General features: G+C 37.6%; 1 protein-coding gene across 18 annotated transcripts in view; it reads left to right on the top strand.

Annotated features, from left to right (window-relative positions):
• ABI2 (abl interactor 2) overlaps positions 1-14,779 on the top strand; it is a 73,127-nt gene that overhangs the window by 45,770 nt on the left and 12,578 nt on the right. For 3 of the 18 annotated variants that reach the window (XM_052791315.1, XM_052791308.1, XM_052791306.1), the window contains 6 exons: positions 4,169-4,266; positions 5,034-5,180; positions 6,238-6,362; positions 7,332-7,511; positions 10,085-10,243; positions 14,611-14,697. In XM_052791315.1, the coding sequence (XP_052647275.1) occupies positions 4,169-4,266; positions 5,034-5,180; positions 6,238-6,362; positions 7,332-7,511; positions 10,085-10,243; positions 14,611-14,697 (796 nt within the window). The remainder of the gene's footprint in view (positions 1-4,168; positions 4,267-5,033; positions 5,181-6,237; positions 6,363-7,331; positions 7,512-10,084; positions 10,244-14,610; positions 14,698-14,779) is intronic. The other 15 variants (XM_052791324.1, XM_052791316.1, XM_052791312.1 and 12 more) reach the window with 7 other exon arrangements.

The raw sequence follows: 14,779 nt of genomic DNA, 5'->3' as shown, positions 1-14,779 counted from the left end.
AAGAATTGAATTGAATGAACTGCAGGATTTCTCACTTTTAACCAGTTTCTTTCACTACAAATTTCTTGTACAGTGGAGTGCTAAAGAAGCTCAATCTGTTAAATGTTTATAAAAATGTAACTATGAAGGAAACACAGTCATATCTAGGACCATAAGAAGGTGATTTCATCACTGGGATCTATGAAAAACTATTTGCCAAAAATAGAAATTGGATAAATGTCTTAATCATTCAAAAAATTAAACTTAAAATGATCATTTTCTAAGGGCTCTAGTCGAGTCCCCTATCATGTCTTGAAGTCATCAGATGTTACCTTTCTAAAACTGACCCCGTAGCTCAATGTAGAAAATATTGGATGAAATACTATTGTACCCTTTTTAAATAGAATGGTCTGTAGTGGTCCATTTCTTTACAGTTAATTTTACAGCTGTTACTGTGGAGCTGGATCTCAGACTATCCTCCAGGATGTGTTGCTTACCAAGGATCTACTTATTTGACATTGTTTGTGCAGTTTCTTCCTCAGCAAAACTTCAAATTCCAGCTCCAGTGCTGACAGTTACGGCTTTGGTAGAGGACATTTTCATCTGTAGTGCAGGTGCTTGCTAGTTCACATATAAAAAGCTTCTGCAAGGTATCCAGTAAAAAAAAAAAAGCTTGTCCAAGATCTCCCTAGAATTATTTGGTGCTCCTCCCTGTATTTTCAGTTGGTAATATTTTCTACTTTTTTGCTTCCGTTGGAAGAGGCAACAAGAGAATGGAAAAATCCCTGCATGCGTTCTGCATAGACCCTGTGCACTACTTGTCGGTTCACAGGGTAGTCTTCCTGCTTTTAGAACAGTCGGTTGTTTGGTTTTTTTTCTGAGCTTTGTGCCCAAATTATTATTGCCTCTCTTAATTTTTTTCTTTTTTTAGCACAGTTGTTAGCTGTTTTGGCAGTTGTGAGCAAAGGCAGAGATACTCCTTTGTGTTTCTGGTTGCAGGCTCTGTTTTGCCACACAGTTTCCTAAAAGAATTTGCAAGCTTTTAACTACAGACCAATCACAGATCTGTGGGGTCCTGCAGCCTGCAGTCAAACAAACCACCAACAGACAAATGCATGCCTCTGCTTTCACCCTCTAATTAATCTAGTTGCATCTGGTTAGTTCCAGCTGTGCGGAGCTAGGGGAAATGTCGTCAGAAACAGCACAACTTCTGGCAAATTCCAACTTACTCCAGCAAATGGATTTTTTGAAACTTGACAGCAAATGGAAATGTGACCTTGAGTTCTGGTGGTTGCCTTGGATTTTAGAAGTTTGTAAGAGGGATGTGTGTGGATGAGGATTTGTGTATGGAAACTATCTTTACAACCATATGTGCAAAATGGAAAAGGCAATAGAGTAAAGTTTTGCAAGAGGGGGGCGTTAATGGCTTTCCTTTTTTTTTTTTTTCTTTTTTTTTTTTTGTCTACTAGAAGTCATCATAGAAGGGGACACTTGGAAATGTTAGAATATTTGTATCTCAACTGAAGTTGCAACTTGTATAGTTTTAAATTTTCTTTTTTTCTTTTTTCTTTCCTCAAGGCAGTCTGTAAACTTTTTTAGTGTCTTGCATGATATTTCCACATATCTGTCCATTTTGATCAGAACTGCTGGAATAATATTCTTCATTTTTCTTCTGTGATTTTTTGGCCATAAGTCAAAGGGGAAGTTACTCAGATAGGGTTGTTTAACTTACAGTATCTGATCTTGAAGCCATCAATCCTGTCAGATTTGAAGACAGCCCTGTAAACTTTAATTACTTGCTCTTTCAACATTTTGATTTCAATGCTGAAAAGTAATTTCAAAGAGCCTGAAACTAAGCTTACTGTCAGTGCATTTCCTCATCTTTCAGTTTAGTCTTTCTTGAGGGTGGCTTCTTTGTGACTAAAGTTTCTTGGCTAAAAAAGGATCACTTTTTCTTTGGCCACATTTTTTAAAGCTTTCTTCCCATCCTATGTCAAGGATATGTTTATTTGCAGTGTTTATGAAAGTACTAGCAGTCACTGGAGTTGTGCGTTAGTCCGGCAAGTATTACTTCCACATCTTACTGTATACTGCGTGATGTCACTGCATCCTCCACCTCTGCTGTCCTTTCTTTTCATGTAGCTGTAGCCCAGTAGAAGCCTAAAACTTCATTTTTGTTCCTGCAGTGATTGTATACAAATAATAAGATTCTTTATGGTTAAATATATGGAATTTTATATTAACTGTAAAGTGATAGCTAGTGGTTACCTCATCTGGTCAGAAACAATAGTGTAGCTAATTAAAACACCTAAATGAGTATTCAGGGACACACAGATTGGTCTAAGTTTGCTGTCATCTAAAGACATCTAAGCCCCCTGCCCCACTAGGCTTAGTGGGCTGTTTGAAAATACAGCAAGTGACAATGCAGTGAGTGTATAATTAAGGTGGGGGGTTTTTTTTGTTTGTGTATTTTTTGGACAACTCAAATAGGTAGGAGGGTGAAACAGACGTCTTTAATGAAAGAGGAAATACAGGGGGTGCTGCAACTTTAAAAAAAAAAATTCAGATTTGTGCTATTTCTTAATGTTCCGTGTATAGAATAAAATGTACTTCATTTTACACTTTCCCTTTTCCCTTCAAGTAGTTGTAGTTTAGTGCTCACCTCATCCCTCACTTGAATTAACTTTAGATTTCTTGTCGCTTAGAGTTGGCTTAAAGGACTTCATAATGCTGTGCAAAATAATTTTGTCTTAAATTGACATTACAAAGTACTCTTGCACAACTAAATCCAAACATCTGTTTTTGAGTCTGACAAAAAAACCACCTTCCAACGTTTGGTTTTCTTTTCCTCCTAGCAGATTTAAAATGTGATAGCACTGGGATTATTTAGAGCCAAGGAATCAAGTTTCAGTGGATTAGAATACTGAATATATTATACTGTTCTCAATATTTATCAATTCACAAATCTAAACATTGCCAGGGTTTTAAGTGACTTGTTATAGTCAAATTTTAAAGGAGTAATTTGCCTTTAATGACGTTTGCAAATACTCTTAATGCCTTGATCACTGTGCCTTTTTTATATGGGAGGTGGGGGTAGTAGGCAAAACCTACATTTTGGAAATAAGAAACACTGTGAAATAGAGCATGACAGGAACAACAGAAAAAGGGATGTAAGCATACTTATTTAGGTTTGTTGAATATCTCTGTGTCTAAGCAATAGTTTGAGCATTCATAAATCAAAGCTGTTTAACAGAGACTTGTAAGAAGACCATGTACTGATTCCTGTAAGGGTGCATGCATGGAGGGAATTATGCTTGGCTGGCAGTATATAGATAAGCAAAATGCCTACATTGGTAACAATGGTTTATGATTCCTAGATTGATCAGTCCGTCAGGAATGCAGATGAGTTTTTAAAGAAGTTAGAGTAAATTCTTTTATATAAAAGTTACTTAATTAGTATTTTAACCTGAAAGTGGAGGAGAGGACAACTGCAGTTACATCACATGACTGCTAAATATTTTTCTCCTTGCCCATTTATTTATCAGTTCTTAGAGATTAAATTGCTACAGATTTGGGGGGGGGAAAAAGTACATCTTTGTATTTTTCTACATATAGCTTTCCCTCTATGTTTACATATACATAAATAATATTTACCATAAATACTATCTTTAAAAGTTTTGATACTGTACTGTGAAAACATTGAAACATTAATGGATCATATTTGGAGATTACTTTGACTTCTCCATATTTAGGTGAATTACATTAAATTGTGGCCTATTAGATAAACCTTAGTATTTTTAAAGAGTATTCAAAAACTTTTTTGCAAATTTACCATTCAGTAGTGCAACCTGAAATAACTGCTTTTATCTCAAAAGGTGACTGGGAGGTTTAACCAAGTTAGATACAGTGCCCGTATTGTCAGTGATTTAATGTTTATGGGATAGTCTAAAGGCAAATTCACTTTTTGTATATACAAGTTTTAAAAACCCTATGTAATAAAGAGTCCTTTGAGCGCAACTCTTGACTTCTAGCAGAGTGGAAATTGCATATAAATTGCATGGCCTCTCAATTTTTTTGTTTGTTTAAACCTTCCCCTACTTAGAGTTAATTGCTAAAGGCATCTTAGTGTCTCTCCCCCTAGAAGCTGAGCTTAGTGAAGGCTGTTTTTTTTCCCCATTTTTTCATGCAGGTCAGCACACAGAATATGAAGATGGGTGGGCTGCCTCGTACAACACCACCCACCCAGAAGCCACCAAGTCCACCGATGTCAGGAAAAGGAACTATCGGGTAAGTGTAGTTACCAAATGTGTAAACAGCTTTGGTGAACAGAAGGGAAAAAAGGGAAGATTCTTTCTTTCTCTATAGTGTGGGGTTTTTTGGTTTGTGGGTTTTTTGGTTTTGTTTTAACCATTCACAAAGGTCAAGAGGTGTTACATCCGCATCCTCTTATATTGGTCATGTCTTATATATCAGTTAGCACATTTCTGCCAGAAGACAGTGGGCATCATCATCCTTTCCCAACAGGACCCTTTTTGTCATTGCAGAATACTTAACAACTACATGCTTTAGAGTAAAAAGTCGTTAATTGTGTGGCTTTGACAGGTGATGCTGAACAACTGGAAAATTAGTATGTGGCACTGTTCGTTAATTATTTGTGCTGTGTGTGATAAAAGTACTTTTCTGTTAACTCTATGAACTTGACTTTGACCTTAGGAAAATGTGTTAGAACTGGAATGAACACTGTTTGTTGGTTATGTGATTATGTATATACATACAGACTGCAGTGCTTTATTTTAAAACAGGATATGGATTACCTTTAAAATAACAACGGGATGTGCAACGCAGAGTTTATTAATGGGAAGATTGATGTACATGAAGAACATCCTTAATTGTTTTTTCTCATCCTACAAAGCAGATACTTCAAACTTATAGAAAAACATTTTTTCTAGTTCCCATTACTGATTAGTATGTAGCTATCTTTTAAAGAATGAAAAATCTTTGGTTTTGTCTGTATTATCTTAATTTGCTTGTGAAACATGCTTGTCCTTGTGTAGGCGTCACTCTCCCTATCGTACGTTGGAGCCAGTGCGTCCTCCGGTTGTACCAAATGACTACGTGCCTAGCCCAACACGCAATATGGCTCCCTCACAACAGAGCCCTGTTAGAACAGCTTCTGTGAATCAGAGGAATCGCACATACAGGTATTCAGTGTAGTCCTGTACAAAGTGTGGTTAGTATTGTATAAGCATGTGGACAATAAATGCTATGATAAATATCAAATCCATCTGCACCTCTACAGTGAAGCTTGCTAATTCATGATATGGACTGGGAACATCATTGGGCATGACGAGAATGCACTCTAATAAAACCAGAATTCACAAAACTGTGAATCATGTTAAGATTGTTCACTTAATCCCCTAGTCACCTTAATTTTAGTGCTATCACTTCGTTACAGTACTTAATGAGTTACTAAAATTTTGAAGTCTTTCAAGTAGGTAGATCGTGATATTATTTTACAAAATGCTTACAAAACTGGGAAAAGACTTTGTACGCAACTTGCCTTCTACATGTTGAAGGACCGCATAGTATGCTTATAGTTCACATTTTTGTTTGAACAATCTTTGATGTTTATAGATTGAGCAGCTGAAAAAGAGCATTGTATTTTGAGGATACTGATAACTTCAAACACAGAATAAAGCTGAACTGTATTACCAAAGGTTCTGCAGAAGGCTAGCCTTTTCTCTAGGATAATAAGAGTTTTGTGATGTGACAGGTCTAAATACTTCCCTTGAAATCTTTACTTTTTAAACATCATAAGTACTTGAGGGTGGCTAAACAGGTGGACTTAAAATATAAGAAAACCTGACTTTACTGTCTTACAATTTCCAGATTTCAGTAGTCTCATATGAAAGCATATAAATCAGAGTCTAAACAGTCTACATGTTTTATAAGTTATAGGAAAAAGGTCTGTATTTGTTCAGTAGGGGTTTAACAATATTGGAATGACATGCTTTGGAACAAGGTTCCAGAAGTGTTTCGTTTTGGGGCAAGTTCACTAAGACTAATTGAAAAAGCTGTTGTGTTGTAGTCGAAGTGAAGAGTTTTAGGAAGACTAAGCTTTATATAGGTTTATATCATTGTTTCGTTTCTCTTGTTCCCTGTTGCTCCTTTGAATTAGTAAGGTGATATATGAGGGACCTTATGTTTCAGCATGCACAGCAGCATATTCATACCCTGGGTTATTTTGGTTTCTTACAGCAGCAGTGGGAGTAGTGGAGGAAGCCACCCAAGTAGTCGGAGCAGCAGTCGAGAGAACAGTGGAAGTGGAAGTGTGGGTGTTCCTATTGCTGTTCCCACACCATCTCCTCCCAGTGTCTATCCAGGTGAATGGAAACTTGCTGTTCCTCTTTCTGATTCAGCATTAACCTTTAGCATTTGCAAGTCTCCTAAACCCCAAGAGAAGTCTCAAAGTTCATTATCCAGAAACCTGCAAGCCTTGAAAATTGCTTGCTATTGGTAGTATGAGTTTGAATCAAGTAGTATCTTTTCTGGGAGTGTCCGATGTGCTCTAATCTTTTATCTTCTTTTATATATTAATTTGTTTATCAGACTTTTTTGCCTGGCTGTCTGCATGTGACTAGGTAGGACACAACACCTTTTTAAGTGGGCTGGGGGTAACTTCTCCGTTGTCCTTTTAAGCAAATAAATGTTTTTTCATTGGCTGTTCATGCAGATACATAGAAGCATGTTTTTAGAAAATTAGATGAAATGAGAGGCAGGTACAGGGTAAATCTTTAGTACATTAATGCAAGCCTAACTGAGTTGTCACAAAGACACTTGTTCAATGCAATTGCCCCAGTCTTTCCAGATATAGGAAGTGATACTAGTATTCCTTTTTCCTTTGCTCAGCCCTTTCAGTGAAGAAGAGTGTATAGTTGGCTTGCAGTGTGATCTGAAATACATGATGCTTCTGAACCAAAGAAGTGGAAATTTTTGGCTTTCCTCTTCTCTGTATTTTCTAATTCATATAAAAGCAAAGGGCAGCTGCGCTACAGATCGAAGCGTACATAACAAAGTGCAAATGTATCTTTCAAAAGTTATGGCTTTCAGTGAGAATTTCTGGGTTGTTCCCTTCAGACCTGGAAAGAAGAAGTGGATTTGCTTGACCCTCATTTGCTGTGTACATAGGAATGAGCCTTTCTTTAACAGCTCCATTTTTCTCTCATGTCCTCGTGCATTCTAAAATACTGTGCATCTAATAAATAGCTAACACTGAATAGTCAAAGGCTTTCTCTAATCCTTGCTAACATACCTCCTTATTAACTCCACCTCTTCCTCCTCTCTTCACTTAGCCCCTGCTGGCTCAGCTGGCACTTCTCCCCTTCCTGCTACCTCTGCTCCTGCCCCCACTCCTGCTCCTGCCCCTTCCTCCGCTGCCCCAGATGCTGCTGCTGCTGCTGCAGGAGCTCAGCCCCTTGCTGATGGCTTCACCTCTCCAACTCCCCCTGCTGTTTCTTCCACACCCTCTACAGGTGAGTGTCTGCTCCAGCTGGTGGGCAGGTGAACCCAGATGTCATCACGATCCAAGGCTTTTCAAAGTTACTTCAGAAGCAGTGATTTTTTTTTTTTTTTTAATATAACTAGAAAATACCTGCTAATATCCAACTATAAGGTAATGGTTATAGTAGACAATTCAAGGTGTGCTAGTTTTATAAACAACAATCATTTAGTTTTATCACTTTCTTATTCTTACATTTATGTAATTATTTATTACAGTATCATTTTATTGCGGTTTGCATACTGAGAATCTCCTAGAATAATTACATTTGGGGGGAACCAGCACTGATAGTTCTAGGTCTGATTATTCTCTTTCAGTAATGGAGTAAAAAAAAGTGCATCTAGCAAAGTATAATTTATATGACTGGTCTCTTCAATGCTTTCAAATGACAAGTGTCCTTTCAATGAACTGATAAAAAAAGGCAATTTTTTTGTGTTCAATGTCAGGTAAAATACAACTTTTTATTATGCAGAATAGTACTAAGGCATTTTGTTTTAATAGGTGGTACTTATGGTGTATATTGCAACTTGCTTTTTTTAATGCTTATGAAATCATCCTACATTTTTCATTTTCTCATATGCTAAAGCTGCAGCATATAGTGCTTACTAACCATAACACTGTTCCGTATCAGCTTTTGATGAGGAGTTACACCTGCATTGTAAAGGTCTCCTTTAGAGAGCCAAATTCATGTACGGCTACCTGTGTGCTTTGTTACTTTTCATTATAGTGGAGGCTGATCACAACGGTGTGAATTGGTTTGTGTGTTTATTAGTGTTGGTCTTAGTAAGAATTTCACCAGGTGTCAGAAACATTCTTGAAATCATATTTAGTTTAAGGTGCTGTGGCTCTCATAAAATTAGAGCATACTTACACTAGAATCTATGACTATGACTAGAAGCTTCCAAACTGTGATGAATTTTGGTATCAGAAGATGCTCCTGATGTATAAACTACTTTCATGTTCAGAAGATGAGCTGTGTCATATGGGGCCTCAATCGGTTTTCCATTTTTGATGCACTGTCAGTATCCCAGTTCTTGAGCCATATTGCTTCTGTATTTTTGACAAGTCAAAATCAAGCAGAGATTAGTATTTTGATGGGTATAAAATCACATTCACAATTGCATAAGAGAAATTTCAGGTTACTTACTATTTTTAAGATCTTTTGTTTCCCTGTGCTATTAGTGAGGTTGCTTGCATGGCTTCTCTGAAATAAAGTACTTGAAGAGACTGGATAGTTTACCGTTTATGAGGTTGTAGGTTTTGGTCCTTAAGGATCTCTTATCCCTGTTTCTTCTCTCCTCCCTTCTCTCCAATCACCACCAATTTCTACCAGTGCATTAAGTAACAGGGAGACAGACACATTGGAAAGATGCATTAGGAAAAATGTGAAAAAGCCTATATACTAGGTGGATTGCTCCTTAACTGTTGTTCTTCCTCACCTGTAAAAAGTGCATTTTTTGAGATGTACGTATCTGTACAAAGCAGGAGGAATGTGACTCTGTAGTTCATGCATTTGCTCTTAGAAGCAAGTAACAGAGCAAGCAACTTGCATTTTGTTTATTGACTTAGTATGAAGTTTTGCAAAGCAATCAAAACAGTGGAGAACAATGCAGGTTTTTTAAAAAATTGCACATTCATTTGTTCTGTTTCCCTGTTTACTTCCCTGCATGCATGTCTCCTCATCCACAGTGACCATCCCTTGTTTTCTTGCAAACTCTGAAATCTACCTCTAGCACAAATGGTGGAGGCAGAATAGTGAGGGAAGGTAATAACCCATATGGGTATAATAAATCCTGTTTACTGTTATATACAGTATATAAGCCAGAGCACTTTATGTGAGCACAGAAGATAGCTTAATGGTCTTGCTTCATTTATTGCTTGCTTAGATTCAGTATCAATTACTTTGATACAGGAAGTGATTAAAATGGAGAGCAAATTTTAAGGAGTTGTTTCAATTGACAGCTCCCTGAAAGAGGGTCTTTGAGTGTGATTTCATTTATTCCATCCTTCAAGCAGTTTCTAACATTCTTTTCTCCCCAGATGATTCTCTGCTTATTTCCTGAATGGCACTAAGATAGTTAGTATTGTGTTTTTCAGTTGTAGAAGGTAACAGCTTTGTATCTTGGAAATGGCATATAGTTAGTTTGTATGTGTATATTGCTTAATTGCTGGACTGTGAAGTGGGTTTTTTTTGCAGTTTTATGAATAACTAAATTTGCAAGAAGTTATTATAATACATTATATAAAATGGGTAACTGGGAATTATTTTCTCTCATTTTGAAACTTTGTAGCTTAGACCCCTTTGTATTTTCATACTGGCTTTTGTGAGCAGTGCTGAGTACAGGCAGTTGGGAGAGTTGTTTTTTGTGTTGCTATTGAGACATCCAGTGTCCTGCCAGTCTGGCAGCTGAACTGGCTGACTGCTCCGAGGATGCAGACTGTCTTAAAAAACCAGAAACCTTTCCAAGCCTTTGAATATTGAATGCAGATATAAAAAAGGCAGGCATCGTTCTTCTCTCTGCTAATACATTTCTCTTTCTAACCTAGGTCACCCAGTTCAGTTCTACAGCATGAACAGGCCTGCATCTCGACACACCCCCCCAACAATAGGGGGATCTTTGCCATATCGGCGTCCTCCTTCGATCACATCACAGACAAGCCTTCAGAACCAGATGAATGGAGGACCATTTTATAACCAGAACCCAGGTAAGAAAGTTTTCCTGCTCTGTTGCATTCAACGCAGTGGTGAATACAGTGGGCTTCAGATCTCTGAAATCTTATGTTCTGTCTCTATTGCAGATCTTGCAGTTAGTCTCAGGTAACTTCCAGTAAGTTGCTGGTAGCCATGCCAAAGCTGCAGTCCAAGTACAGAGTGTTCAGCTTCCCTTACGGCAAACAGCTTAAAACAGTACTGGCTTTGTTGCAAAATAAATTGCTTTTGATCTCACAGTCCCTATTAGACAAGCTTTAGTCCTTTGCTACACCATGTGTCATGTATCTGCTTTGGTGTGGGATGGGTATTTGATTTTGCACCAGAACATTGATTCTTCATGAATCAGTCTTTATCTTGTATGTTTTTTCCTTCTGATTAATGGACAGTTCAGGAAATTGCACTTGTTATACAAGGGTAAGCATTAGACACCTTAGAGACACCAGTGGTATTTGGTATGGGATGCAAGGAAGCTGTGTCATCTGCTAAATCCACAGGTGATGTTATTTTAATGGGCGGCCTGTCTTAGAAAGCAGGACGAGATACCAACAAGGAGTGGCGTGTCCTGTGTGTCAGGCAGAACACAGTAGCTTTTTATCTAAGGAGTCCTTTTCCATGTGCTTCTGATGCAATGTGAATGTAATCTGGAAATGATTCCAGAGTAGGGGAGACTTTCTTTTTTGACAAAGCTACAGAAAGATGCAGAGGACATACTGAAGGTTCCTTGTTAGGAAATGCCCTATTACCAGCAAGACTGAATGTTGACTTGCAAGCACTACAGTGCGTTTGTGTTTTGTGGTTGTTGCGGTGGTGGGTTTTGGTGGTGGTTTTTGGTTTGTTTTTTTTTTTAAATTGACCACTGAACTTGGAATTAGGTCAAGTGCTGCAATCTGCATTTAAGGGATTTGATCAGGTTCAAATATTACTGCTTGTGAGCTACCCTGCAAAGAGATGTGTGTGCTTAACTTCAGAAGGAAATGGATGGTCCTGCTGGGGACAGGGGAGTGGAGGAGGTTATGTGACTAAATTGTAGTCCAGTTGCCTGAAATATGTGGCATTTGTTAAGCACATTATTTGTGTATTGAAGGCTGAAAGGGAATAGGCAAGAAGGAAACAGTAATAGCAAAAAAGGAAACCTTTCAGGATTACCTTTGCAGTAAAGAGGATTTTCAGTATATCCAGAGAGTTTCTGACAACTGCTGTGCATTTCTGCTTTAGCAAAGGGATAATTCTCTGCAAGCTACCATTGCGTTGTTAATAGGTAATCACAGAAGATGCCAAATAGACCTTAAATAAGTTACATAACCACAATTCAGTCTGTGTTCCCCAAAAGAAGATAATGATTATGGTGATTAGTCACTTGAGCTGTAAATCACAAAAAAAATACTTCAATTATACTGGCATACTTGATACAACATAAATAAGCAGTTGTAGTAAGAGGCTTTTTTTTATGTACCTAGCAGAATACAGAATTTATTAGCTTTGCAGTTATACTAAACTAAGTTTTTTTTTGGCCTGTACCTTGAAAGGAGAGGATGCTCAAGCATGCATAATTGATGGAAGACCCTAAGAACAGAGGGACTGTTGTGTCTGTAAGGAGCAGGGTTAGTAGTGATAGGTCTTCTCAGCATTCCTGAAGAGAGGGAGAAAACACAAACTTAAGAGGTAAAAAAGAGACCTTGCAACAGGCAGAGGGGTGTGCCAGCTATGGCTTGTTCTTCTTTGCAGGCTGTCTGGCAACAAAGCAGTACTGTTTTTTCCACTTCCATTTTTTAGTATGTTGGCATAGTCATTTTTGTTTATTCACTTCACAGGAGGATTAAAGACACGTGCCTTGCCCTGTTCTTTTGAATGCCACTTCTAAGATAATATTTCTCTACTTCATGGTGAGACCTTTTTAACAACTGAAAATAAAATACTAAGAAATGCAGACCTTAAGTGATCTCAGCATATGTCTGTCCCAAAGCCACTCTTGCCAGCCATGCCACCTAACAAGTGTTTTAACTTTGCAACCTTAGATACCAGTATCTAAGCAGTATAGAGCTTAGCACAGGCTAAAAAACCCTGTGGGAGAAACTGGGCAAGTATTGAGATGGTGGTCTGCACTACACACTATTTGTATAGCTGAAATCTTACCAGGCTGAAGCAGTCTGGTGGAAGGTGCTCTTGAGCCTTTCTGAATTAATTTACAGCAACTGTGTAGATGAACTCTTAATCTACCAATGGTCTACATGGAAGGAAGCTGGGAGGGAACTTTTAAGCTGGTGTTTATCTCATCTTTTGAGACAGCAGAGGTACAGTGAAGTTCTTCCAATGCACTTTATAAACAAAGTCATTATTAATAAAGTATTTATTGTATTGGCTCCTAAAGGTCAAAACTAGCTTAGAGTCATTATTATCGTATAGAGACAATATGATATAATAGTCCCAGCAGTGTGCATAAACTGAAGCACAAACCAGAAGGTTAAGATAAACAAGAAATGATGTCAGCTAGTGTTAGCATCACCATTTTGATTAAACTACACAACCCAAACTAAACTAAGGGATTTTTTTGCATTTGCTTGGAGTACTTGTCTTGAGTGATTTATTTTTCTACGTGGAAAGCCTCGTTATTTCTTTCAAAGAAATATATATAGCACACAAACAAAGTACACTGAAGGGACCTAGGAAACTGAAGCTAGTCTCCTATGAGAGATATGAATTGTATGAATCCATATGATGTTGAATAGAGGAAACATTTTGAAACTGAACATTTTTGTAGCATATATAGTTAAAAAGGCAGGGACTTCATAATTGCATAAGAATGCTGAATTCATGAATATTACTGCATTTCAGTAGGACTTCAAGTTCCCTCTTCCTGCTTTGAAAAAATGCAAGACCAAATCTTTTTCCAGCTACTGTGGTTACACTTGCAGGAATAAATACTCTCAGAGGCCATGTCATTCAAGTCAAAGAAGCTGTAATTAGAAAGGTATTTCAGTTTTTCTCAAGAAGTATCAATTAAATGGTGAGATAAAGGAGCTTGCTTCATATGGAGGTACAAGGATATTTTTGCAACAAAAAGGATGGTTGCTCTGTTGGGTTTTTTGTTTGGGGTGTGTGGTTGTGAAAGGAATGTGAGTGACAGAAGAAATTCAAAGCACTTCAGATAATAGTTACTGAAATAAGCAAACAAAAAATTTTGACACGAGCTTTAAATGCCATGGAGTTCTTTTCATTTGCTATGGTGATGTGAATTAATTTTGAAAAATACTACATCATACCTGGCCGTGTTCTTACCAGCTCTAGAAGTAGTCTGATATTTATTTAGTTCTGTTCTGCAAGCTAACTAAATGTACTGGTACATGAAATGTAGACCTTTTTCCCTCATTCTTTTGGACATGACTAAATGTATGGAACTACTAACAAGAACATTACTTAGTTGTGCTCTTCCTGAGGTGTGCTTTCTGAAAAATAATGTTGTAACTTGCTTAAAGAATATTACTGCATTACTTTTGCAAAGTGGTACTAAAATTGGATAAAACTACTTAACTATTTTTTCAACTTAAATAGATAACTGAAACTTTCATTCCTAGCTTAAACCACAGTTCAGTATTATAACATTTGCAGCTGGCTGAGAGTATCTTCTTTAAATGTGAATTCACATGTATTGTACAAAGACAGCTCTTCTGGTACCAGTAAAAGGGGTGTTCAGAGTTCAGTGCAGTGGTCTGCAAAATCAGGTGGGAAGGAAATGAGACAGCACATCTGGAATAGGCCCTGTTGTTCGGCAGCAGCACAGTGTGCTTTGTTCTACCAATGAGGTCAGAAGTCCCTGTCTTCCAAGTATGCTCAGTTCTCAAAGGTGTCTTTTTCTGTTTTGCCTAAAATAGCTGCCTCATTTGATGGGGTTTTTTGGCCTACATTTTGGAGAAAACTAGTTATATCAATTGTCATTACTAAGACTTAATGGATGCTGTTAAAGGAGTCACCTCTATAAATATCAATTTGATCTGAAAGGTGGAGGATTATAGGGAGAGAATCCTCTTGATACATTTGTTAGGTCTGTTCACAAAGTGCTATATTGCTGTAGTAATAAGCTTCAACTTAAGGGCATCTCATAGATCAGAAAAATACTTCAGCATGGATTCTTAATCTTATGAAAAAGACCTGGGTTGGAAATTTTCAAAATTGAGAAATCTTGAAGTAAGGATTAGGAATATGCTTAAACCACCTGAGCCATTTTTCTTTGAATGTCAGCCTTTTTATCTCAGCTTCTTGGCAGACTGCTACACTGTCTGAGCGGTGATGATGTCTACTTTCCTGTTTGCCGCTTTGTTGTGTTTCTAACTGAATGCCTCTCTCTTTTTAATTTCTGTGGCAGCATCCCTTGCTCCTCCTCCCCCCTCCATCCTACAGGTAACTCCCCAGTTACCGCTAATGGGATTTGTGGCCAGAGTTCAAGAAAACAGTAAGTTTGCTGCTTCCTTGTGCTATGATTTATTACTGGATGTGGCTTTTGTTTTGAGCAGATGAAAGATTTGCCTATATAT

This window comes from Harpia harpyja, chromosome 7, assembly GCF_026419915.1.
Source record: "Harpia harpyja isolate bHarHar1 chromosome 7, bHarHar1 primary haplotype, whole genome shotgun sequence".
Classification (NCBI taxonomy): Eukaryota; Metazoa; Chordata; class Aves; order Accipitriformes; family Accipitridae; genus Harpia; species Harpia harpyja.
The sequence above is the reverse complement of the archived record's forward strand: the minus strand, read 5'-3'. Positions and strand labels throughout refer to the sequence as shown.